Below are 23,741 nucleotides of genomic sequence, written 5' to 3'. Positions count from 1 at the left end.
ACAGCAATTATGATATTGATGTCACTATAATATATCGATTGTAATCAATTGTTTGAGTCTGATGAAAACAATTGCATGTAATTAACTTGTCCAGTATGACATAATCCCCTTAAAGGGAGAGTTTACCTTTGGTAATTACTCCACAAATTAATGACCACAACAACTTACTAGGTAAAGAAACACTACAACTGTGGATAATTTAATGAAATGTTTAGAAACAATTCCCTTTAAAGGAATGTGGTTTTTTAGAGAAGGATTCAAAAACATTTTAATCTGTGAATCATTTTTCAGAATATGTATTCTAATTACTTATTCTTCCTGCGTTGAAATAACCGCTCAATTTTTTTTTACGATTTCTAAGAAATTTTACCATTCTTTTGAGATGAAATTTTCACAAGTTGGTTTTGATTGTATATATCTACATTTAAATAGGATTAAAACAATAAAATTGGTAATATGTCTGTGATTTTTTTCCACAAAACTCGGGAAAGTACTGAGTATACAGTGATTGGTGCATGCGTTTAAACCAAAATGATTATTTGAATATCCAGAAGCAAATTTTTTATCTATTAAATATAATGGTTCAAAAAACCAAGGGTATACCTTGCCTTTAAAGGGAAGGTACACGTTTGGTAATTACTTAAAACAAATATTAACTGAAGAACTGACTTGGTAACGAGCATTGAAGAGCTGTTGATAGTATAAAACATTGTGGGAAGGAAACGGCTCCCTCTGAAGTAGCAGATTTTGAAAAAAGAGGTAATTTCCCACTAATAGAAGTCTTTTATTCCTATCTGAAAGCACACAAATTCGTCCGGGGAGTACACCAAGGGTGTTTTTTCTCTCATCATTTTCTCGCAACTTCGATGTCAATTTTCGCTCAAATGTTCACAGGCTTGTTATTTGATGCTCATGTTTGGATACACCAAGTGAGAAGACTGGTCTTTGACAATTACTAATGGTGTACCTTCCCTTTAACGTGATACTTTGCTTGTTGTTTTTTTCTTCAGAATATTAAAATTAATTTATTTGCACTTTGGCATTTGCTGGTGTCTAACGACTGTGATTGCCTTGAGGGTAAAACTTGATCAATAGCAGGCTCCAGTTTGGGCGAAATTGACCTTACAAATTTTTATAATTTTGATAATACTGCAGCTTAAGCTTCGCAAGTTGTTACTTTTCGAAAAGGGTGTTGTATTGGGTTCATATAAATAATATAAAAACTACAATACATTTTCCTCAGTCCAATTGCAAAGTTTTTCAAAGGTCTTAATAGTTTCATGAAGATTTCATATTTTGCATTAACCTAATAAAAACTGTATTCTATACATTTTTGACTCAAAGCTATAAGGTAGTCAAATTGCAACAATACAGTATGAGGTATAGACCTTTCACGCTGTCACCATCTTGGTCATGTTCCCTGTTTCCAATAATAGTAATGAATTCTAATATTCACTGCGCATGTCACCAGACTATTATTCCATCCAGCCTCAGTTTGGTTACATTGAGTTGGAATGGAGTAAAACCAAGATGACCACACCGTGAAAAAGGTTTATATGTCAATAATGATTCAATAATACGCAACAATAATATCTGATTGACTTTTCTTCTTCTCCTTTTCTTTAAATTGCTCCACGTCAGTATCCAAGGCAAACTTAAATTCATTTACTCCTCCCTCCCTCTCAAATTCACTAACTCGATATTTGAAATCGAATCACACTGCTCCGTTTCTCTTTAAATCAATATCAACACCAAGACAAGAAAACAATAAATACAGTTTCGTGAGGAGTAAAAAGGAAAAAAAAGTTATAATAATGTCAGAGGTCGCGTGTCACATAGGGGGGCGTTTCATCATCAATCTTAATGTGTGTTTGTTGCAGTTATATGGTGTGCCCCACGTTAAAGGGTTTTGAGTACCTTTTGTATATCAATTTTTGTGGCCATAACATGAATCCCTAACTCACTGTGAATGAAGATGTATGTAATATAATTTATCTGTAGACGTTTCAGCTTCATTAGTCGTATTTTTTGAGGAAAAAAAAAGGTGAAAATCACAGAGCAATGTTTTCAGGAGAGTTGCGTAAATCCGTTGAACATGCTAAAATAAATTTCTTCTCACTGAGACGAAAATTACTTTCGTGAAATTGTTTGACTCACGACATCACCTCATAGCAAGTCATAGTTTAAGTGAAGCTTTATACCATAATTATCCGTGTAAGTTTATTGTAAAATCTGTGGACACTTGTGTTTTGTGTCGTATACAAAAAGTAACTAACCCCTTTAAAGGCAGTGGACACTATTGGTAGTTACTCAAAATAATTATTAGCATAAAACCTGTCTTGGTGACGAGTAATGGGGAGAGGTTGATGGTATAAAACATTGTGAGAAACGGCTCCCTCTGAAGTGCCATAGTTTTCGAGAAAGGAGTAATTTTCAACGAATTTGATTTCGAGACCTCAGATTTAGAACTTGAGGTCTCGAAATCAACCATCTAAACGCACACAACTTCGTGTGACTAGGGTGTTTTCTTCTTTCATTATTATCTCGTAACTTTGATGACCGATTGAGCTCAAATTTTCACAGGTTTGTTATTTTATGCATATGTTGAGATACACCAACTGTGAAGACAATTACCAATAGTGTCCACTGTCATTAATGACAGGTGGTTTCAGAAGATAAATTGAAAATTAATTAAGCAACTACGCATTAAAGACGGTCAATATATTAACCTGATAAGGGTTAAGTCAGGTGCATACTTCCTGCGAATGCGAATACGATACGAATTTTGACGTCACAAAATTCGCAACGAATAATTTATAGTCGCATCGTTTGACTTGTCACTATTGGTAATTAGTCAAAATAAGTGTTTACATAAAAACTTACTTGGTAACGAGCAATTAAGAGCTGTTGATAGTATAAAACGTTGTGAGAAACGGCTCCCTCTGAAGTAATGTAGTTTTCGAGAAAGAAGTAATTTCCCCGCTCAAATATTTGAATTTGATTTCGAGACCTCAGAATTAGACTTTGAGGTCTCCAAATCAAGCATATGACGGCACACAACTTCGTTTGACAAGGGTGTTTTTCTTCCATTATTATCTCGGAACTTCGACGACCAATTGAGCACAAATTTTGACAGGTTAGTTATTTTATGCATATGTTGAGTTACACCAAGTGAGAAGACTGGTCTTTGACAGTTTATCAAAGGTGTCCAGTGTCTTTAAAGACAGTGGACACTATTGGTAATAGTCAAAGACTAGTCTTCACAGTTGGTGTATCTCAACATATGCATAAAATAACAAACCTGTGAAAATTTGAGCTCAATCGGTCTTCGAACTTGCGAGATAATAATGAAAGAAAAAAACACCCATGTCACATGAAGTTGTGTGCTTTCTGATGCTTGATTTCGAGACCTCAAATTCTAAACTTGAGGTCTCGAAATCAAATTCATGGAAAATTATTTCTTTCTTAAAAACTACGTCACTTCAGAGGGAGCTGTTTCTCACGATGTTTTATACTATCAACCTCTCCCCGTTACTTGTAACAAGAACGGTTTTATGATGATAATTATTTTGAGTAATTACCAATTGCCTTTAAAGTTGAAAACCTCTAGCCGCACACTAGCTCTTCAATAATTTGTTTTTCCTCCACGGGGCCCTCTTCTCTATTACATTCAGTACACAACTACACGTTAGATTCAACCTATTGAATTTATACAGCCGGGATCGAAGTTCATTCTCTTTGGGAAACGGCTCGGGTTGTGCATTGAGTACGCGTATTTGTCACCCTCTACCCCAGAGGCAAATGGGGTTCATCGGGGGTGGGTGGAGTCTCCCAAGATATTGTATTGCGTTCAATATTCTTTGGCATATTGTACGATTTGTTTGTTGGGGGGGGGGGGGGGGGGGTTACAACATTCTACTTTTACTTCTGAATTCAGACTGGATCTTATTTCATTGGTTGAAACCTGTTTGAAAATCAGTTATGTTTGTAAACTTGTGGACGGGAGCAATGCAATGATATCGGATAATTTTGTTTCTCGAATTTCGTACCGCCATGTGTAGTTTGTAGAAATATAATGAACTCTAAAAGGGATTGGATTTGCGATTTTTTTTTTGAAAATATGTGGATATAAAGGAAATACAAACACGATTACTAAGTAGAAAAAAACAAACAAACAAAATAAAACAACTTATAACAACATAACAACAACATCAGCATCAGTAGCAGCAACAGCAGCAGTAGCATCAGCAACAACAACATCGTCAAGAAAAGCATTTCCGTTTGATTAATTTGCATAATTTCAGGAAATTTGTCTTAGACCAAAATCTCTTCAATTTTATAAAACTTATCAATAATTTATCACTTTCCAAGACATGACATTCAAATCAATAAAAAAAAAAAAAAAATCCTGAAATTTTGAAGAAATCCTTTTATTCCCCCAATCAATAAGAATCTTAAGGCACAGTTTGATCGACATACAAAATTGTACGCCCTGAAACAACGGGGGCGAGATGTCAGAATGCGAGTATAACACGCCGTGCGCTCAGTCGCATCCACGGCGCAAGCTTTAGCATAATTCGCCCAAGGCGACCAAGCTGGTTTAACACACACATGCATCATACACTCTACAGCAAAAATCTGCTGGTAGCGTGTAGAGGCCGCTAGATACCCTGGTGCACCTCTTCGCCATGTCTGCATAACAAGGAATGAAATAACAATTTTTACAAAGTAGATGACCTGACTGATTTGCACAGGGACTTCTGTTCGGTTCTTCTGGCCAAACGTATACCGTGGTAATTTGTTTTTATCTATTAATATTCGAGCCTGGAGGCGATGAGCGTTTCCATAATTCATCAGCGAAGAGATTCACTTTGGGACTGAGGGTTATAATTGTTTTTAATTGATAACCATTTTACATTTAGAGTTACCTTTTAATTTCTTACGCATCATTTGTATCAGCGTGTTTGAACATACTATTTATTTGGAGATCCTAATCTTTTCCAAATTTTCAATTAAAGGGGCACTTTGCCTTCAAATGTCCAAAATTTTGTTGGAAATTAATCTATAATTTTTTTTTTGTGTTTACTTGTCAGTTAGAATATTTGTTCTTTAGAGAACTGTCTTGCTTTATATTCTACTACCGCTGAGTAGATTGTTCGGAATTGACTTCTAAGTTCTGCAAACTGTCCTGTTTTGAAATAAATCCTTAATCTTTGTAAAGACTTGCATAAAACACACACACAGTGTGTTGTCAATTGTGAGCAGTGATAAAACAAACCCATAAAAACGGCTCTTTAAGTACAACATAAGCGGAACCAAAACAACGGCTTCGGCTTTGGATTCGGCTCAGGCTATAGACCATGTGACATGTGACATCACATGTTTACAAAAGAGCCACAGAGCCTGCACTTCTTGTAGGCACGATTTGTACACAGCCTTAAAGAAGAAAATATCAAATCTTATAATTTATGGTACAAGGTGTTTTTCTTTCATCATTTTCTTGCAACTTCAATGACCAAATGAGTCCAATTTTTTACAGGTTTGTTATTTTATGCGTATGTTGAGATACGCCAAGTGAGAAGACTGGTCTTTGACAATTACCAATAGTGTCCACTGCCTTTAATGCATATGTTGAGATACGCCTAGTGAGAAGACTGGTCTAGGGCAATTTCCAAACGTGTTAAGTGCCTCTGAAGATGAGAAGAAACCAAGACGGTAAATTATAAGAAAGAACACAGAAAATCCAGCCTCCTCCCACCCCTATAATAAGAAAAAGGACACTCCTAACAAGCAATCCTCATCATTGTGAGAATCCTACACTGGAAGTAATAGTGTTTTATCTTCACCGGTGAATCTTATTAAGTTTTACGATTTCTGAGGGAATTTTCGAAATTATTCCAGCAAGGTGATGAAATCGTGTTCATTCCGCGCCATCGAAACACACACGATTGATGAGTCAGGAGAACGTCATCAATGTGACTGTCCTATTTCTCGTATAGTCTCAATTCAAGAAGTGGATTACTGAAGAAAAAAAAACCCATTCATGCTTCACACTTCATTCAAGGTTGTCATTGTCATACTATGAGCAACCATGTGACTGTTCTTTTTATCTTATAGTCTCCATTCAAGAAGTGGGTTACTTAAAAAAACAAAAACATTAAAGGTTGTCACGCTCATTGTGTGGGGGACTTTAATGTGACTCTTCTATTTCTCGTAGTCTTCATTCAAAAAGTGGATTACTGAAGAAGAAAAAAAACCATCAATGTTTTCATGGTTATTGTATGATTTACTTTGTGTGAGTAATACATAACTAGGGTTTGGGTACTTTTTGTAAGACACAAAACACAACACAGATCTACATTAAACTTACACGGTTTGAAGATGTAGAAGGCTTCCTTTAAAATATTGTGCCTTGATGATGTGCTGTAGTTTTTGAGACATGAGTAAAATAATGTCACGAAAATAATTTCAATAAGTCTCAATACAAATTTGTCTGTCTAGGCCGTCTTCTTTAAGCCTCCCGGCTTAATCTGACAGCCTCACATTCTCATTTTTTGGGGTCTATTAGATTAACCATTTTTCTTCCATGGCCATGTGATTTTGCTGATAATGTGTATTTGTCTGTATACATGTTACATTTTGAGAAGATATGATATGAATGTTGGCTTAAATTGAATTGAATGTCATTATGCAAATTTTATAACAAACAATTGGAATTAGTTGGTGTTGATGGAGGAGTGATTGCAAGGTCATGTTAATTATGTATGATGAAATCTACGGGCAGTGACTGATTAGTACGGGTCAACCCTCATCCATCCATTCCTGAAGACAATTATTTACAGAATAATTGCGTGACAATAGGCTTTTCATTCATAATAATGCACGCCATGAATATTGTCTCTACCAGCAATCACCAGCAATCAGTATATTGCGTGCAGTCGGTGAATGTGCTGCTCTACCTGGTTTTATTTCTCATTTTATAGAAATCCCCGAAATATTGAAAACATTAATATATTGATTGGATCTGGACCTAAATGTTAAAGCCATTATACACTTTCGGTACAGAAAAAAAAAAAGTTCACAGATTTACAAATAATTTACAGGGTTTACAGAAGGTAATGGTGAAAGATTTCTCTTGAAATATTGTTCCATGAAATGCTTTACTTTTTGAGAAAACATTAAAACAATATAAATTCTCGTTAGCGAGAATTACGGATTTATTTTAAACACATGTCATGACACGGCGAAACGCGCGGAAACAAGAATGGGTTTTCCCGTTATTTTCTCCCGACTCCGATGACCGATTGAGCCTAAATTTTCACAGGTTTGTTATTTTATATATAAGTTGTGATACACGAAGTGTGGGCCTTTGGACAATACTGTTTACCGAAAGTGTATAATGGCTTTAAAGGGTTTTGATACCTTATGTAGATCAAGATTTTGTACCTCTACTCACTCTGAAGTTTAGATGTGTGTAATATAAATTTACCTGTATAAGTTTCAGCTTCATTAGTCGTCAAGTTTTTGAGAACGAAAAAGTGAAAATGTGATTCGCGTAAATACGTTGCAGGCCTACATGCTAAAATATTTTTCGTCACCAGCCTGAGAAGAAAGTCTCTAACTTGTATTTACTTTTTTTCTTGTGAGGCGCGCTGTGTTAACTGAGAGCGCCATGAGTTATTTTCGTGACATTGTTTTACTAATTTCTCAAAAAAACAAAAAAACCTACAGAACCTCAGCAAGTAATATTTAAAGCGTTCTACCGCCAATTCGAGCCGAAGCCCGAAAACGAATAACGTATTAGGCTTGCATTTTAAATGTTCAACATTTCTCGTCTAAATTCAAACATTTTTTTTGACATGGTGATCATTATCACGTATAAGAATCAACAATGATGGGAGAAAAAAAAGATAAGTTGACAACAAAAACTCTCACTTGTTAAATTCAGCTCGCTGTTTTCGGTTTTGCCCTCCTCAACAAATTCTAGATGAAAGGCAAATATATTTGTGAGTATATTATGATGGGAGTTGCCGTTGAAAAAAAAGAACAGACAAAACCCATTCACTGACGATAAGCTGTTTCCATGGAAATAGATTTGGAATAAGCAGGATGACAGTCGTGCCTGTAGAGGAATTTCTAAACAAATCCCTTGAATGAAAAACTGCTCTTGTTTCTTGGAAGCCAAGAATATCCGATGTTTGCTCGAATCGTCTGATCGCTCACCCATTGTATATCATAGCAAATCAGTCATATAACCTTTTTTATGAAGTAGATCGTTCGTTAGTGTCTTTTTCTTCTTCTCTCAAATTGTGTAGTTCTTAAAGGCAGTGGACACTATTGGTAATTACTCAAAATAATTGTTAGCATAAAACCTTACTTGGTAATGAGTAATGGGGAGAGGTTGATAGCATAAAACATTGTGAGAAACGGCTCCCTCTGAAGTGAAGTAGTTTTCGAGAAGAAAAAAAGTAATTTTCCACGAATTTGATTTCGATATTACAGATTTAGAATTTTGAGGTCTCGAAATCAAGCATCTGAAAGCACACAACTTGTTTAACAAGGGTGTTTTTTCTTCCATTATTCTCTCGCAACTTCGACGACCAATTGAGTCCAAATTTTGACAGGTTTGTTATTTTATGCATAATTATTATGTTGAGATACACCAAGTGAGGAGACTGGTCTTTGACAATGACCAATAGTGTCCGGTGCCTTTAAAGGTATTTTAGAGGTTAAAAAAAAAAAAAAAAAAAGTCGCGGACAGTTTTCATGTTTTGTGTGACCAACAAAGTAGTAAACCTATATTAAATTTAGAGCTTAATCTGTTGTATGATGAAGTCAGGAGAAAATAGTGAAAAAGAAAGAAACATTATTTAAAAGAAAACCATAGGTATACCTCGCCTTTATGATGACGATGTGATATACAATCTGTATTATAGATGCCTGCTGTCTAATGTAATTATAACACTATGCGGCATCCAATATCTCAAGTCATGACATACACACTTGTCTTAAATTATAAAACTAATAAACCCAGAGATGGATTGCAGTCTATAATGACAGCGATTTGCAAAGCAATCAACATCTTGGATGAACATTGGAGGACATTCTTGGAGGAAAGTTGAGAAGGATTTATTCTGACGTTGGATATTAAGAAATCGAGAATATTACAAGTGATGTTTGAAGCTTTTGCATGCATGGTGTGAGTAATAAGAATAAACTATATGATAGTAAACTTGCGGGTACAACCATTTATTAAAGCTGTTTTGAAGGAGTGTTGGCTCTGAAAAGGTATACTCTGCTCACTTTAGAATATTTTGTTTTAAAATCATTTATAGTTTATACTGAGACTATTCCATGTATCGTATTTCCACGTGACGTATTAAATTAACAATCTGAAGAAACAAGAGAGAACGGAGATCTCATATAGTTCTGACATGAAAACAGCAGTAGGGCCTCGCCTCCGGTACGAAACGAAGAAAGATCAAAGACGTGTTTAAAGGGATGGTGAATACTCTAAGAATAAATTACTTTAAAAACTTACTTGGTATGAAGCAATGGAGAGCTGTTGATATTATAAAAACTTAGTTTTAGAAACGACCCCCTTTGAAGTAATTTAGTTTTAGAGAAGGGGCTAATTTTTCACCCCAAATTTGAATCTGCTTTCAGCTTCGGGCATGAAGCTTTTCTCAGGCATCTGAAAGCACACGATTCTACGCAGTCAAGGTGTTCTTTTCTCACTATTTTCTTGCAATATTAATGACCAATTGATCTTAAACTTTCACAGGTTTGTTATTGTATGCATGTGTTGGGATACACCAAGTGATGATATTGGTCTTTGGCAATTACCAAATGAATACACTGCCTTTAGTAGAAAACCTATAGTGGCATTAAAGTTGTTACTTCATTTTAATAATTGTCATCCGTTTTTCTTCTTGGTTTCTTTCTATGTAGGACTTGAAGGATTTTTCTGTCGGTCATCATGATGCGAGAAATATCAGTTTGTTTAGTCTTGGTGCTTGCAGTGGTTTGCATGGTGGACGCAAGACCCAAGACACACAAGGTAAGATGTGAACCAACCATATTTAAAGGGTGTCGTGGCTGAGTGGTGAAGATCACCGGACTCAAGCTCCCGTCTTTCTTATCAGCAGAGTGCGGGTTTGAGTCCTGGTCATGACAATGTTTGCTCCCTGAGCAAGATAATTAACTTTATGTTGTCATTCGGACGGGACATATGGGTGGCACGGTTGGCTTGTGCATAAAGCGCTCGCCTCTCACCAAGGTGACCCTGGTTCGATTCCCGGTCGGGGCCATATGTGAGTTGAGTTGTGCGTTGGTTCTCTGCTGTGCCACGAGGGTTTTCCAGACTATGCGGTTTTCCTCCATCGGGAAAAAATAAAACACTTTCGATCTTGGCTGTGCTCCGTGGTCATAATGGGTTGATGTGGCTGGCAGCTGAATGCGCCCTTGCATGCCTGCTTCTCGAACACGTTGTAGCCGCGTCCTTCGCAATTCAGCTCTAGCTGCGAGTAAGGACGATTAGCCCCCCCCCCCCCCCCAATTATTATAAGGCCCTAGGTTCCCTGTACTAGAACTGGTAGTGCACGTAACGGAAACAAGAACACTTGGATCTGGTTCACTCCAAGCACCCTTGTTTACCAAGTTTCCTCAGGCCTGCGAGCTACAGTGATTACGTTCACGATGAGACATTCTTGAATTCATCCAGAAATAAAAAAACTATATATGAATATATAATAATGTGGTAAATCATTAATAATCTTCTTGAGACAATATAGAAATAAAAACTAACAGGACGGTCAAGATCATAGACAATCCAGTTAACACGACAATGTTCTCGATGTAAAATAAAAACGTGAAGTTTGTCTTAAAGCCATTATACACTTTCGGTAAACAGTATTGTCCAAGTCCCACACTTCGTGTATCACAACTTATATATAAAAAAACAAACCGGTGAAAATTTAGGCTCAATCGGTCATCGGAGTCGGGAGAAAATAACGGGAAAACCCACTCTTGTTTCCGCACGTTTTGCCGTGTCATGACATGTGTTTAAAATAAATCCGTAATTCTCGCTATCGAGAATTGATATTGTTTTAATGTTTTCTCAAAAAGTAAAGCATTTCATGGAACAATATTTCAAGAGAAGCCTTTCACCATTACCTTCTGTAAACCCTGTAAATTATTTGTAAATCTGTAAACTTGTTTTTTGTTCAGGAGCACCTTGTGGAATTTTTATTTAAGAAATATTTCAAACTCCATGTGTCATTTGTTTCCAACAGAGGCGTCATCATGGCGAAGGGGACGCAGAAGAAGGAGGTAAGATATATTTATTTAATTTTTTAGTCTGGTTTTCCAAAAGAGGAATTTTAAAGGCCAACTCATGCTTGTAATTATACTCATTTCATAGAGTTTTATTGTGAGTGGGAAAAACTACAAGTCTTCGTTTTTAAAACACTTTATAATGTCTTCAGGTGAAAACGTCTTCTTTCCACTGCCTTGGGATTTTTCTGAAGTGTGTTATCTTAAAAGAAAATCAGTGTCTGGGTGCTTTTAAACCCAAGACGATCCAAGCAGATATAAGGAGATGTTTTCGTGCCTCCTTGTTTGGAGGGGAGAGCCTGCTCGAGATGGCATTTCGAGACCGTCAGATAAACAGAATTATGGAACGCCTTCTAGCTATAAATATTCCCAGATTATCCGTGTTCGGCATAATGTAAAAAAACTACGTGCTGTCTGGTCGTGAGCTGGGAGCGTTTGAACTGCGTTCTTAAATTCATAACATTAAGAAATAAATAATTTCTACAGAAGTATTTTGATTCATTGGTTTGCAAAGTTTATGGGAATTTAAAACATGGTTTCAAATCCCGCAGACAATTATCGTACAAAGTATTGTTTTTAACCAGGTTTTGAATTGTTCTGATGTCTCAGCCTGTTTGAAAACCTCTGGAAGGCTGTTCCATAACTGAACTGATGCATATTGGAAAGAGCAGGAACCGTACGACTTGGTTTTGATAATAGGGGGAGTCAGAAGGGATTTAGTTAAAAATCGCAGATTTCTGATTGTTTTGTACTCCTGAACTAAGCTTTGAAGATAAACAGGGGCAATACCATGGATACATGGTATAATATAATGGGAGTGTTCCCTTTTTTACGAAATTGTGGGTGGGTGGGTCAAGAGATATAACTGTATTTCGAAAATCAATTCAATTTCATTCGAAATTTACTTCCATTATGTAAATTTATATAGGAGTAAATTAAAATGACAGCCGAAAGAAACACACAAATATTTACAGGTAAAAAATGCCCGTTTGTCTCTTCCGGAACGTCCATTTTTATCGGTCAACATTATGTCCTTACGACTTTGCCTGATTTAAAGATGGCATACATTTTGCTAAACAAAGTTGCATGCTTGAATTAAGCTTAAAAAATAACAATGATTATTGTGATATAATTTCAATGTTTAAAAAAATTATCTTTCCTTTTGCAAGCAAACACTCTTTTTCGACACTCACGTTAGATAATCTTTAAAAACAAATAGTATACAGCATGACAAAAGCGCCGAAAGGAGCTTGTGTTTAAGAAAAGGGCAAACGGAAACTTGGCCAGAAGTGCCCCTCTAGACAAAAAAACATTGCACCCCTTGTGCCCCTAAAATGTTGCTCTAGCTTCGTCGCTGCTCCACAAGACGTACATATTGGTACTGTACCCAGCCGAGATGCAACAGTCGAAGATAAAGATTTTTTTCCTTGAAGATATGGAAGAGATTAAGTCGCACCTTTTTTTAGTCATGCTACCTATCGATCGATACTGCCATGCAAAGAAGGGACGTCAGCTGTATGACATGGAAATTGCTGAAATTAAAATACGGTTCGAGAGGTTTGTGGAAACATGTGATGGAGACTGCCCTTGCTCTATGGTGGTACACACCATAGAAAGGATCGTATACCTGTAGTTTTTGGAACAGTTCGATGTTGCAATCTTATAAAAATGGAGTTGAATGTCGACTTTTTGAAATATCGACTAAACTCCAGAGCGATTATGTTCATGCAGTAAATAAATAATCCCTTACTGGAATTCACATAATCTATTTTTCTTCCATAACAGCAGTACTTTCAAACGAAATGTTTCTCAAAATGCAATATTATTACCAAAAGCTGTTGTACTTATTGCCACGTAATGTTTTAATGTTACACGTATACAAACCCTTTAAAGGCAGGGTATACTTTGGGTAAGTTGCAGAACCCACTTGGTGTATCCCAAAATATGCAAACAATTATCAATCTATGGAAATTTGGGCTCAATTGGTCATTGAAGTTGCAAGAGAATAATGAGGACGAAAACACCCCAATGGTATCATGCATGCCACCTTTCTCATCGATTCAAATTTGTGGGTAAAAAAATTACTTCTTTCTCTATCAGTACATTACTTTAAAGGGGTTGTTTCTAACATATTTTTTATAAAATCAACAGCTCCCCAGTATGGTATTTTATAAAGGACACCTACACGGCGCCTTTTTTTCCACACGGCGCCTTTTTATTTTTGTTAGCGGCGACTCTTCTTTTGGGGGCGGCGACTTTTTGTTTGTGGCGATTTTCGGAGTAATTACCAAATGTATACCTTGCTTTTAACACAGATTGTAAGCTATTATTATTAGTACTGACGCGGAGGAAAGAGCATCACTAACACGGATAGGAATGTCTATCAGATTAACCAATGAATGCTGAATTAATTCGTTCACTACGTGATCCCGATGTGTATATTAAAGCAATTAACATAATGCCAACGGTTAACACTTCGAGACATCACGACACAAAGACAGAATACAATCATTTCGTAAAAACATTTTGTAAAATACATCAAGATAAAAACAACGAGTTCGTGTTTAGTCTACTTTCCAATCGGCTCACCAGTGTACGTCTCACCGCCCTTAATCGCCCACTTTCGCGCAATACAGCGCCCAATTCGAAACAGCGTATAACTTAAGCCTCCTCCATCCATAATGATAGTTTTTAAAGAGGTAATACCTAGACCTATAATCCCTTAAGACGCTACGGGCTGAGTTTCTGGAAGCCAGACTCATTTGGGTTTTTGTTTTTGACAGAAGACATGTACTGACTGAACCTCACATACATAACATTCTGTAACTGAAGAACATAATAACCAGTGGCATATATGGTCGCCCTGGGACATTCAAACATGTATATTTTTGTGAACAGTTATGTAACTTATCATGTCTTTGGCCCCATCCCAAGCCACACGTGGACCTTTTCGAAAATACCCATTGTGCAAAATGTTAATGAGATGCATGCTGGTCTAGATAGGGATCGCTATAACAGCTATACCAGCATGCAGTAAACATTCAACGTCTACAGCGCACGGACTGATTATTTGCGATAAGGAAATATGTGTGATTGAGAGTACAAATCATGAGTATATATTAACATAAATACCCACGAGTTCAGCCCCCAAATTGCAAATATTTACGTAAATACATTGTTCGATGTCCCTTTAGGGCCACCATAGTTGGCTGGCTCACCTCGGTTCCAATTATGACTGCCATGATTCATTCCCACGACCATAATACACGAACAAATTAAGTCAGTCTGCGACTGCCTGATTGTTTATGAATAGGAGGTTGGCATATTATTTGCATGGCCAGGGAGCAGTTTGATGAAGACGCTTTCAAAGTGAAATCAAGAAGGGATCCCCTTTGACAGCCAAAGCCAACACAACCTTACAGAGTACCTCTTCAGAAAATAATAAGATGAAAAAACCCATCTCGTTGCTATGGTTTCCTTATGATTTTTTTCAACGAGGATGATGTACGTATGTTTTGATAACAAATATAAAAGCGCTTATTTGTTTTGCTCCTAAGTCCTTTACTAGTGAGGAATAACAGAACAAATTTGCCTATATTATACAAAGTGATTCAAGACGTGTTTAAAAGCACTGGACACTATTGGTAGCTACTCAAAAATAAACGATAGAATAAAAAATGACTTGGTAACTAGCAATGTGGAGCTGTTGATAGTATAAAACAATTATGAGAAACGGCTCCCTCTGAAGTATCGTAGTTTTGAGAAAGAGGTAATTTTCTCACTAACATATTAAAAGGCTTTAGGCCTGAAGTTTGTTAGGCATCCGAAAGTACACATTTGTGCAAGTTATGTTTTTTTTTAGGTTTGTTTTTATCTCCTGCAATTTCGATGACCAATTAAGTCAAAATTGTCTCATGGTGTGTTACTTTATGCATACGATGGGATACACCAAGTGAAGAAAAAACACCCTTGTAGAACACAAGTTGAAATCAAGACCTCGGCTGAGGTCTCTTATTAGATTCAAAATAATGTAAAGCGAGAATTACTTCTTTCTCAAAAACTACGTTACTTCAGAGGGAGCTGTTTCTCACAATGTTTTATTCTATAAACAGCTCTCCACTGCTCGTTTATCAAAGATGTTTTTATGCGAACAATTATTTTGAGTAATTACCAAAAGTGTACAGTGCCTTTAAGCTTAACATTTTGACTTGAAGAATTCTGAAATACTTGCTGCTTGGGTTTAGGTCAGTCTGTGTTGATTTTACATACGTCAGGAATCAGGATGACAAACAATAAGATGCTGATTCATTTTGCTTTTATTCCTTACTCATCACTCTAAGACGCTGTTTCTATTTCTCTCCCTCTGAGATGAATAAGATGAAGACAATTTCATTGTGGATGACAACACCCGGCATTCCACTCTAAATGTCAAATATCGATCTTTCGGAGATTTTCTTTCTTATAAGCTGAGAAAAGATGTTGCTTTCATCAGAGAGTGGTGACATGTAATAAAGTGATGCAGGGGTCTTATATTATTTTTCAAGAACACTTGTTTGTTTTTCTTCATTATTATTAATAGATATTAGTGTTGATGTTTTACCGTAGGTAAACAACAATTCTCACCGAGACGAACAATATTTTCGTGAAATTGTTTAACTCATTTCTCAAAAAGTACCTCAGTAAGCAATATTTTAATGGAGGCTTTTTACCATCACTATCTTTAAACCATGTAAGTGTGATGTAAATCTGTAGACGACTGTGTTTTGTGTCGTGTACAAAAAGTATACCCGAACCCTTTTAATTCTTGTGAAGATGTATGACTCACGGCAGACATAGCTAAATCCCAGAGAGTTTTCATCAACGAGTCATCATGTCTGTACTCTTATCAACATACCGACGAGGCTAAATGGATCCTTGAAACATCTACTTCTCAGCCCCCCCTTCTCCCCCGCCCCTTCCTCTCTAGTCCACATTGTCAATGTATCGTTCTATAATGGTTCGTCCTTTATCACGGTGTGGCCATCTTGATTTTACTCCATTCCAACTCATTGTAACCAGACCGAGGCTGGGCGAAATAATAGTCTGGTGCCATGTTTTCGCAATGAATGTTAGCATTCATTAATGTTGGAAACAGGGAACATGACCAAGATGGTGACAGGTCTTTACCAACAAGGCTGCTTATTCATTGAGACATCGTCCTCTGATCAACCCCCTCACCCTAGACTTGACTCAAGTCCCAATCCCTTTTATTCTTCTGTCCCATCGTCTATCATCACTCCCCCAAACCTGTGCCTCAGTAGACCTTTATCATGGCGCAGCCATCTTGAATTTCTCGCATTGATATCAATGTCACCAGACCGAGGCTGGAAGAACAAAATAGTCTGGTTCCTATTTGCAAAATGATTATTAGCATTTATTATTGTTAATTGATATGAGGAACATGACCAAAATGGAGGCATCATGACAAAGGTCTATAGCTACATTTTGACGGCGGATATGCTTAGGGACCTCTCGCACGAGACCGGGGCCCAATTTCATAGAGCTGCTTAAGCACAAAATTGTGCTTAAGCAAAAAAATACTTGCTTAGTAAAATCAGATTACCGGCAAAGACTCCACTCAATTGTTATGCTAAGTAAACAACAGCTAAATACCAGTCACAAGCAATGTACATGGCATGAAATTTTTGCCAGTAACATGTGTAAAATAAGCGAGCTATTTTCGTGCTTAAGCAAATTTTTTTGCTTAAGCAGCTGCAGCTCTATGAAATTGGCCCCTGGACTTGAATCAAGTCTACCCCCTCTCCCCCCCCCTCTTTTTATACAGTCACCAACAGAGCGCATACTGGCCTATAAGCTAATTTGAACATACATGGCTCACGCCATGCATGGTAATATTGATCTTATATGCATAGAAATCCAACCATGTGAATTGAGCTTATTATTTCTTAATCCCCCAATGGTAGTATTGTCAGTTTCTGTACATAATATCATTAGTGCTTCATAACGTCTGCAATATAATTATTATGGTGGTTGAAGATATGAGTATTTATTTATTTATTTATTTGCAATTATAATAATGTCTGCAAAAGAAATTATTATACTGGTTGAAGTTATGCGTATTTATTTATTTATTTATTTTATTTAATAATTATTAATTCATTAAAAACAGTTGGTTTGTTGTTTATTTATTTAGTGTTGTAGATATTTAGTTATGCAGTTGCTTAGTTACTATAGTTATTTAGTTATTTATTAATGCAGTTCAGTTATTCAACTATTTTCTTTAGCTGTCCATTTGTTTAGTTATGTTTAGTAATTTTGTATTTTTTTTTTCTTAATGTGGAATATGCAGCTCCGGTTTTTCAAAAATAAAGCAAAAGCATACATCAAATCAAACACACTAATAAGATACTGAACTTAATTAATTAGTTATGTAGTTATGTAGTTATTTAGTTATTTAGTTGTTCCCCCTTTTTAGTGGAGCTTTTATTTTTAGACTCCATTTATTCAACTTCGGTAATAACACAGTATAACCATTTCTTTTTAAAAGATATTATCTTTAACTTTTTCATTGCCTTTTCTGTGGTGTTATATTGTTGATTGTCGCGTATTGGTGTTTGTCATTGTTTGTTTTTGTCGTTCTTATTGTTCAATGTATTAAATTTTGCTGTGTTGTGCTTACTCTTTTTAGCTTAATGTTTATAATATGTAAAATACTGTACAGCGTTTTGAGATTTTTTTATGTAAGACGCTATATTAAAAATAAATTATTGTTTAATTTTTTTTTTTTTTATGAACTGCAAATACTGATAGATCAGTACATCAAGTTGATGAAAGTTGTTGAATCTAAATTCAATTGAATTCAATAAACGTTTATTCCATACTCTTGTTGGAAAAAAAAACAATTGTGAGAATTAAACAGTACATAGAAATTTAACAAATACATAGAAATTTAACAAATCTAAATAACCACCTACCCTTTTAAAATTGCAAAATATGCTTAAAGGCAGTGGACACTATTGGTAATTACTCAAATTAATTATTAGCATAAAACCTTTCTTGGTGACAAGTAATTGGGAGAGGTTGATGGTATAAAACATTCTGAGAAACGGCTCCCTCTGAAGCGCCAAAGTTTTCGAGAAAGAAGTAATTTTCCACGAATTTGATTTCGAAACCTCAAGTTTAGAACTTGAGGTCTCGAAATCAACCATTTAAACGCACACAACTTCGTGGGACATGGCCGTGTTTTATTCTTTCAGTGTTATCTCCCAAGTTCAATGACCAATTGAGCTCAAATTTTACAAGTTTGTTATTTTATGCATATGTTGAGATACACCAACTGTGAAGGCTATAGTCTTTGACAATTACCAATAGTGTCCACTGCCTTTAAAATGTATTCTTATGTCCGTTTGGAAGGGCCCCTTTTTCACACCAAGCGTGTTGATTACAGCACCGAAACACTGCAAGGAACACACACACGTCTCCAGCTCTCTGCAACACCCTGAATAGACTTGACTCAAGGCCTAATCCCGTGAGAGTCATGTTATTCTCAGTCCCATCGCCTAGTATACCTTACGTCAGAAAACTCCCCCAACCTGTGCCGGGACCACATAATACATGTTGACGGCGGATACGCTTTAGGGACCTCTAGCACAAGAACGGGACTTGAATCAAGTCTATGCAACCCCCTGAAATGAAAAGCGATACCCAGGGCGTCGCAACCCTGGGGACGAGGAGGACTTCACTGTCACATCAAACACTCCACCTCCTCCTCAAAATCAACAACTAAATGTTAATTTAAAGAGAATTTCCATCTCCATTTGCATCCTGTGCGTAGGGTAAGAGATCTTCGAGCTAACATTCCAACAGATACAGAACACTCCATGTCAATAAATCTCACCCCCCTTCATTTTTGTCTTCTTCTCTTTTTACCTTGTACTTCCTCCATGCTTGTACGATCGAACAGTCATGCTTGATTACCGCCCCAACGGCACTTGTCTACTCCCGAAAGGCCAAATAATATATATCGCTTTCTTGTTTTAATAATCTCCGAGACAATAAAAACAAATATTATCGAGTTTTGTTTTCCCTTCATGGTGCTGTGGGCGACCATTTCGATAATGGGTTGTAAGGAGAAGTGAAAGAAAAGGGAGAAGTTTGAGAATTGTTTTTTTCTCGATGTGTACTGTAAAAGCCGCTAGGGGAGAAAAACATGTAATGTTAGACCACGTGTTTTTGTTCATCACAATGTGTGAAATCATAGAGCTAGGTGGGTCATAGCTCTATGGTGAAATCATACTACGGTGTATATTTAGTTTGCGGTAACACCATGAGGACAATGTGGGCCCAATTTTATGGAGCTATTTAAGCAGAAAATATTGCTTAACACTCCCTAAGCAATAATGAGCAAGATACCAGTCACAAATTGTACATGTGATGTGCTTTTTTGGTTGATGATTTTCTAAGAACTATGAGGTTTTTACAGTTACTCCTTGCACCTACATGGTGTGCCCAAACGGAAGCGAGTGCGCCTTTAATATCCATCCTTGGCGACCCGATTTGCATATACATGGGGGAATGCAAACGCCATCAACTACGATGTTCTTCTGTTTATAATTAGCTCTTTTTATTTTGCAGTTACTCCTTGCACTTACATGGTATGCCCAAAGGGAAGCGAGTGCGCCTTTAATATCCATCCTTGGCAACCCGATTTGCATATTCATGAGGGAATGCAAACCCCCTCAACTACGGTGTTCTTCTTTTTATAATGAACTCTTTTTATTTTGCAGTTACTCCCGTTGCACCTACATGGTGTGCCCAAAGGGAAGCGAGTGCACCTTTAACTCCAGCCTTGGCGACCCATTTTGCACATGAATGAGGGAATGCAAACCGCATCAACTACGATGTTCTTCTTTTTATAATGAGCTCTTTTTATTTTGCAGTTACTCCTTGCACCTACATGGTGTGCCCAAAGGGAAGCGAGTGCACCTTTAACTCCAGCCTTGGCGACCCATTTTGCATATGCATGAGGGAATGCAAACCGCATCAACGCCCTGTCTGCGGCTCAGACGGGGTTGTCTACGACAACCACTGCGAGCTCCACCGTGCAGCGTGCATCCACAAGAAGCACATAGCCGTGGTGAGAGACGCACTGTGCGTCAAGCCGACCCAGGAACTCATCGGAGGTCAACCGGAAGTGTACGAGGAGAAACCGGAAGTAGAGCATGAGGTCAAATCATCGGCACCGGTGGTCGAGAATGACCCGGAAGTAGATGAGGTGAACCCGGAAGTAGATGAGGAGGAGGATGAGCAAATTGTGGATGAGGAGGAACCGGAAATAGAGGAGGAGAAACCGGTGGTTCATGAGGAGAAACCGGAGGATGTTGAAGATGATTCGAAGGAAGAGACCGATGAGCCAATTGTCGAAGGTTTGTAATTGAATGTTTTTAAAATATATTTCTAACATATTGTTTTCTTCATATTAATTTTCAATTCATCCTTTCTCAAAATAGTTTATACGACTGATGTGCTTCTCATCATGGTTGGATATAATCTCAAATGTTGAAGTATGACACCATCTCGCTAGTGAGGATAGATTCGACATTCTTGTGAAGAAAAAAAACCCGGAAGTTTGTTTTAATGTTTTCTCAGCAAGCCTGTATTTCGCTGACACATGTGACATTTGTTGTACAGTACTGTCTTTCTGTGTGTGTATAGTTGTGCATACGAACAGCATTATGTTGACACAACCAATTTATACCTTAAATCTGCAAACCTAAATAATAAAATAAATTCGATTTTTATTTCAGAAGAACCGACTGTATCGAATTGCTCACCTGACGATCTTATCGATTTTAAATCGAACATTCTGGATCATTACCGTATCCAGTTCAACAACCCAACTGACGATTCCTCACAACCCGAGTGTAAGTTAACAGTATCGAATAATCCAATAATCGATACAGTGTTCTGGAATTATGACTTCATTTCAGAGGGAAATATTTCGCATAAAATTATTTCCAGTATCAAGCTTTCAGACTAGAATTATTATGTTTTTTTTCCTTTTCTTTTTTTCTTGCCAATCCTGTATGTTTCATTACTAAAGTGATAAAACCTCAAAGTCTTTTTAAAGACGGCAACAAACTTAAATCTACAAGTTTCCTTCAAGCTAATACCACATTAAACATTGTGACTAGTATTATTTTGTTTTAATGAATTTTTACTATTATTTATGAGGCAGATCTGGGAGTGCACACATTTGTTGATGACAGTTTTTGTTTGGCTTTTCCCTTTCCCTGGACGGCCTCTGCTTGTTATAATTGTTGTATTGTCCAAATAACTAGAATAAATAAACTAGAATAAATACATTTCTTGCAGTGGACAAGAAATTCCTGGTGAGCTTGATGACGAACCACTTCGATACAACACGTGACAGTCTCCTCACGAGGGACGAGATTTCCTCCGTGATTGCGCGAGATAACGTCAGTGGGCTCTCCTCTAAGTGCTCCCTCTTGGACATTTTGAGCTTCTTCGACAAAAACGCCGACCAGAAGCTGGATCCTTATGAGATGTATGACGCATTCGGTGAGTATGTAGTCTCGGTTGGCGATCTTTTGTTTTGTTCTTAGTCACCGGTAGAGGGCGCTACACCGACTGTTTGGGAGGCTGTTTCAGAAGTCTACCAATCTGGATCGAGTGATCCTGCAGCCGATTTCACGAAACGCTAGGATTGATCCTATATCGAGTTAGGATGAGTAACCCGTCCTTACTTAAGATAGGTTCAATGCGGTCTATACGTCTTCGGATATGCGGAACTGAACTCGTCCTAAAATTCTAAGATTAACCCTAAGGTGAGAAGAGTTTGAAGAAATTGTCGGCAGATCTTTGCTTGATTGGTGTTGCGGGCGGACATTAATTCGTCTTGCAACTATATACGTTAAAGCATGGTTAAAGGCAGTAGACACTATTGGTAATTGTCAATTGAAAATTTGAGCTCAATCGGTCATCGAACTTGCGAGATAATAATGAAAGAAAAAAACACCCTTGTCACCTGAAGTTGTGTGCGTGTAGATGGTTGATTTCGAGACCTCAAGTTCTAAACTTGAGGTCTCGAAATCAAATTCGTGGAAAATTACTTCTTTCTCGAAAACTATAGCACTTCAGAGGGAGCCGTTTCTCACAATGTTTTATACTAACAAATGTTTTATGCTCATAATTATTTTGAGTAATTACCAATAGTGTCCACTGCCTTTAACAGAAAAGAATACTGCCAAAAGAAGACTAGTGAGAATGTTGATACGAGGCAAGCCAGGGGAGGCAGGAATTACATACAATAACCAAGAACAATCGGTCAAGAAGTTTTAAACTTATATTGCAGAACATGCAATAGCAAAGTTATGGGCTCGAATCCGACCAGGCTAACCACCTTTTTTACAATGATTAAAATTTAGTATTGAGGTCTTGAATTTAATCACAATTTCTTGATTTGAGCATTCATAGAAGACGTGAACCCAATTGTTTTGTGAGAGGGGATCCGCTTTTTCCAGCTTGGCGTGTGTAAACCCTTTCTGTGAGCTTTGCTGAGTTCTTTTTTTATCGGGAAGATCAAATGCACAAGCAAACAGTGAAAAAAACAGAAAACAAAAAAGACGCGGTGATCATTTTCACTGACAACTATTTCTGAAAAATGATGATTCGTGCCTTACCGAACAAGTCGTCTCTGCTATTCTGATAACTCTCTCTACTTTTGTTCAATATTCTAGATGTTCAGAATTTCTGAAAAATGATGATTCGTGCCTTACCGAACAAGTCGTCTCTGCTATTTTGATAACTCTCTCTACTTTTGTTCAATATTCTAGATGTTCAGACGGTAACCATTGCTGAGAATCTTCGCCAGATGCTTAAGGTAGCCAATGCTGGGGATAACATCGTCTTGGTCTGTGGTATCGACGTAGAAGATAAATCACATGTTATCTGGCAACGCAATGGAGTGGATCTCGTTGATATCCCGCTATTGGATGGAATGAAGGTATTAAGTGATCTCCAAAAAACAAACATTGATGGAATATTATGGGGTGCGTTTTCGCAGCTGCAAACCAATAGCTGTTTCGGTCATTGCCAGTGATCAACCAATGGCAATTCCAACCGATACCGTGATTGGTTACGACCGCGAAATATGGCAGTGTGTATGTCGGTTGTTTGCCTTTAAAGGCAGTGGACACTATTGGTAAATACTCAAAAATAGTTATAAGCATAACACCTTACTTGGTTGTGAGTAATGGAGAGCTGTTGGTAGTATAAAACATTGTGAGAAACGGCTCCCTCTGAAGTAACGTAGTTTTCGAGAACGAAGTAATTTTCCATGAATTTGAATTCGAGACCATGAGTTAGATTTTGAGGTCTCGAAATCA

At 37.1% G+C, this 23,741-nt stretch overlaps 1 protein-coding gene across 1 annotated transcript in view; it reads left to right on the top strand.

The window, feature by feature from the left end:
- The window catches only part of LOC139953106 (follistatin-related protein 5-like), a 31,230-nt gene that overhangs the window by 905 nt on the left and 6,584 nt on the right, over positions 1–23,741 (top strand). Inside the window, exons 2-7 of the mRNA XM_071952518.1 lie at positions 9,952–10,060; positions 11,295–11,331; positions 20,274–20,759; positions 21,141–21,257; positions 21,709–21,915; positions 23,190–23,359. Coding sequence (XP_071808619.1) covers positions 9,980–10,060; positions 11,295–11,331; positions 20,274–20,759; positions 21,141–21,257; positions 21,709–21,915; positions 23,190–23,359 — 1,098 coding nt within the window. The 5' untranslated portion in view covers positions 9,952–9,979. The remainder of the gene's footprint in view (positions 1–9,951; positions 10,061–11,294; positions 11,332–20,273; positions 20,760–21,140; positions 21,258–21,708; positions 21,916–23,189; positions 23,360–23,741) is intronic.

The sequence above is a fragment of the Asterias amurensis genome, chromosome 21, assembly GCF_032118995.1.
Source record: "Asterias amurensis chromosome 21, ASM3211899v1".
Lineage (NCBI taxonomy): Eukaryota > Metazoa > Echinodermata > Asteroidea > Forcipulatida > Asteriidae > Asterias > Asterias amurensis.
This window is presented reverse-complemented; position numbering and strand designations above follow the sequence as displayed.